The sequence below is a fragment of the Urtica dioica genome, chromosome 8 (genome assembly GCF_054948205.1).
Source record: "Urtica dioica subsp. dioica isolate 48M chromosome 8, U.dioica_male_clone48M_v1_H2, whole genome shotgun sequence".
NCBI classification, from domain to species: Eukaryota; Viridiplantae; Streptophyta; class Magnoliopsida; order Rosales; family Urticaceae; genus Urtica; species Urtica dioica.
Window position 1 is genome coordinate 13,938,020 of NC_142763.1, and position 2,910 is coordinate 13,940,929.

General features: G+C 36.3%; 1 protein-coding gene across 3 annotated transcripts in view; it reads right to left on the bottom strand.

The window, feature by feature from the left end:
- Positions 1-290: 290 nt before the first annotated feature.
- Positions 291-2,910, bottom strand: part of LOC149388368 (tryptophan synthase alpha chain-like) — a 19,020-nt gene continuing 16,400 nt past the window's right edge. For all 3 annotated transcript variants that reach the window (XM_089624150.1, XM_089624152.1, XM_089624151.1), the window contains 8 exons: positions 2,862-2,910; positions 2,663-2,728; positions 2,153-2,261; positions 1,937-2,013; positions 1,452-1,529; positions 1,263-1,340; positions 1,064-1,123; positions 291-602 (listed from right to left, as the gene is read on the bottom strand). In XM_089624150.1, the coding sequence (XP_089480276.1) occupies positions 468-602; positions 1,064-1,123; positions 1,263-1,340; positions 1,452-1,529; positions 1,937-2,013; positions 2,153-2,261; positions 2,663-2,728; positions 2,862-2,910 (652 nt within the window). In that variant the 3' untranslated portion in view covers positions 291-467. The remainder of the gene's footprint in view (positions 603-1,063; positions 1,124-1,262; positions 1,341-1,451; positions 1,530-1,936; positions 2,014-2,152; positions 2,262-2,662; positions 2,729-2,861) is intronic.

The window sequence follows — 2,910 nt, forward strand, 5'->3', positions numbered from 1 at the left end:
TCTCTCACGGAATCCGCGGAAGCCGACTTTCCGTGTAAACGGCTCCGCGGAAGCCGAATTTCCGTCTAAGCGGAAGCCGCTATGCCGTCTCACGCGCGGAAGGAAGGACGGAAGCCGCGTCGCCGTTTCCAACAAGCCAGGTTGACTTCTTGTAAATGGCTCTCATGGACCAAAATCATTAGAACACTCAAAATTGCCAAGTAAAGCAGTAAGCAAGAATGTTGCCCGAGGAACGATCAACAACCTAAAAAAGTATAAATATAATCTAAGCTGGCGCAAAAGAGAAAGGGTGTGACAAAAACAGTCTCATTTTATTTAATAAACACGAGATGAATAAACGGTTCAAAACCTGCGGACTTGAAGTTCCACAAAATGTAAAATTGGGCTGTTGTGAAACTGCAGAGGCAAAATAAAGTTTCTGAATTTAGTCCGGGGTTTCGATCTACCCATACAAAACTCTTTCTGATTCAATCAAGAGCAGCTTTTAAAGACTTGACAAACACTTCAAGTGCCTTCAATCCTTCCTCGGGGGTCTTTGCATCCCCAAGCACCCTAACAATGGCGCTCCCGATGATCACACCATCAGCGCCCCACCCAGCAACCTGTAATCGCAAGTAAAAAAATTCAACATCAAGTAACTTAAACAAATAATAATAATTATTACAAAAAATTAGGTAACTAGCAAACTAAAACGTTTAATATTGCTATACAACCCACGTTTCGTAAATTTTAGGTAAATGACCATAAAGATGACGTTGTATCCGTGGTTTGCCCTTTCATTGAAATATAAGGGTGGGGTATTTACGTCAATTTACACGTGTAAATACATGAACGTGACTATTTACCTAAGATTTACGAAACGTTGACTATATAGCTATGTAAAACTGTAAATATGACTATATACCTAATGGTTGTGAGTACATTTTAGTTTTCTAATTTTATTTGATTCGTGAACAGTACCAGAATGTCGGTTGGGATGGAACAATTTTCTTGTTCCGTCCAAACTCTCGGGTTTAGAAGTAAAAAGCGAATCTTTTGTTTGTCGTTAGAAATAGTTATGTACCTGTTTCACGTGCTCGGGCTTTGATATGCCAAAACCAACGGCGACGGGCTTGTTCGATACCTGTCATCATTCAAGATTATCGTGATATTAAGGCAATTGCAGTGTGTGATTGTTTTCGCTTCATGAGCCAATAGATATTAAGTTTTTAACAGACTATTTTTCATTGCTTGGGTGATGTGATATGATTTGAGAGAGCTACCTTTTTTATTTCTTGCAAGAGACCATCAACTCTTGCGCTTACTGAATCACGTGTTCCGGTAACTCCAATCGAGCTCACCTGAAATTTAAAACAAAAAATAAATAATTAAATAAAGTTCTAATTATCATGTCCAAGTTTCATCTCAGTTCTGAGCACGAAAAGCCTAGTATTTTTGTTTTACAATCATACCAGGTATACAAATCCTTCTGCAGCTTCCACAATGGCTTGCATTCGATCTATTGGAGTTGTGGGTGTTGTAAGCAATACCTTTAAACCCCCGAAAAGTAGAAGCATTAGAGAGAAAGAAAGAGAACTTACTCCCAGAAAAAAAAAAAAAAAAATTACATTGGACATAGTAAAATAAAAAGACGAAAAGCTACAGTTTCAAGTGAAGACCCTATCTAACATGCAACTTTAACTTCCAAATCTTTACGGCTTTATAGAAGAAATACCGGGTAAATACTTCTTTAATGAACTGTCATAATGCTTGTGAAGCACTAAAAAATCCCTTGAAGTAATTATTAAAAACAATATGTTAGTGCTAAAAACTAACCGGTGTAAGCAAAAGGGTAAAATAGTTTTTGTTGCCTTGAACAAAAAAGAAGCGTCAAATAAAGTATTTAATAAGAATCGAAAAAAAATTAACAGAACAAAAATGCTGTAGAGAGACGAACCAATTCAATATTCTTTTTTGAAGCTTCCCTTCTCAGAACTTCAGTTTCTTCTAAAGGAACATCTGGCACCACGAGCCCTACAGAGGGACGAAGTAACTTATAGAAAATGCAATATCTTTAAATATTATTATACATGCCGGCTGAGCTAGAAGATTAGGGAAATGATTATCTTTGAAATTAAGAAATGAGACAATAAAGGGTTAAAGATATACTTACCATGTACACCAGCGTCTTTAATGATAGACATGAAGTTTGCAGTACCACGCTTCAAAATGGGGTTGTAATACGTGAATAAAGCTACTGGACAAGATAATTCTGGAATAACCTATTAAATAATAAATAAACGGTTAGATACATTACCTCCTCGTGCAAACAAGTCAATACAATATGAAAATTCTATCTCACAATGTCTTGAATGCAACTATTTTTTTGTTTTTTTTTTAAATATAATAACACGCTGCAAATGAGGAAGAATAAGGAGGCCTTAAGAACTATATCAATCCTGTTATATCATTCGCAACTCCACAAAACATAGTTCTGCTTCTAAAAAACCGTTAAGATTGAAATACACACTCAACAAAAACCCAGCAGATTTCCAGCAGCTTCACTAGACCAATCTCAAGTGAGCTCAGTCAAAGAAAAAGATCTGTAATCCGAGACTACAATAAATTTAAAATAAAATAAAAATAAAAAAGTGAAAACACGTGACAGCACAGAATAACATACCCCTTTCAACATTGAAATAATAGCATCGAAATTGGCTCCTCTCGCCAAAGCACGCGTAGCAGCAGCCTATGATACAGACCCGCAGAGCAAGGGAACAAATAACCAAGAAATACAAATAACACCCAAATTTTCAAAAATTGACAAAAAAACATATAATGCAAAAATAAAATAAAAATCAGTTAGATGAATTGAACAAAACCTGTATGACAGGACCGTCGGCCAAAGGATCTGAGTATGGAACTCCTAAC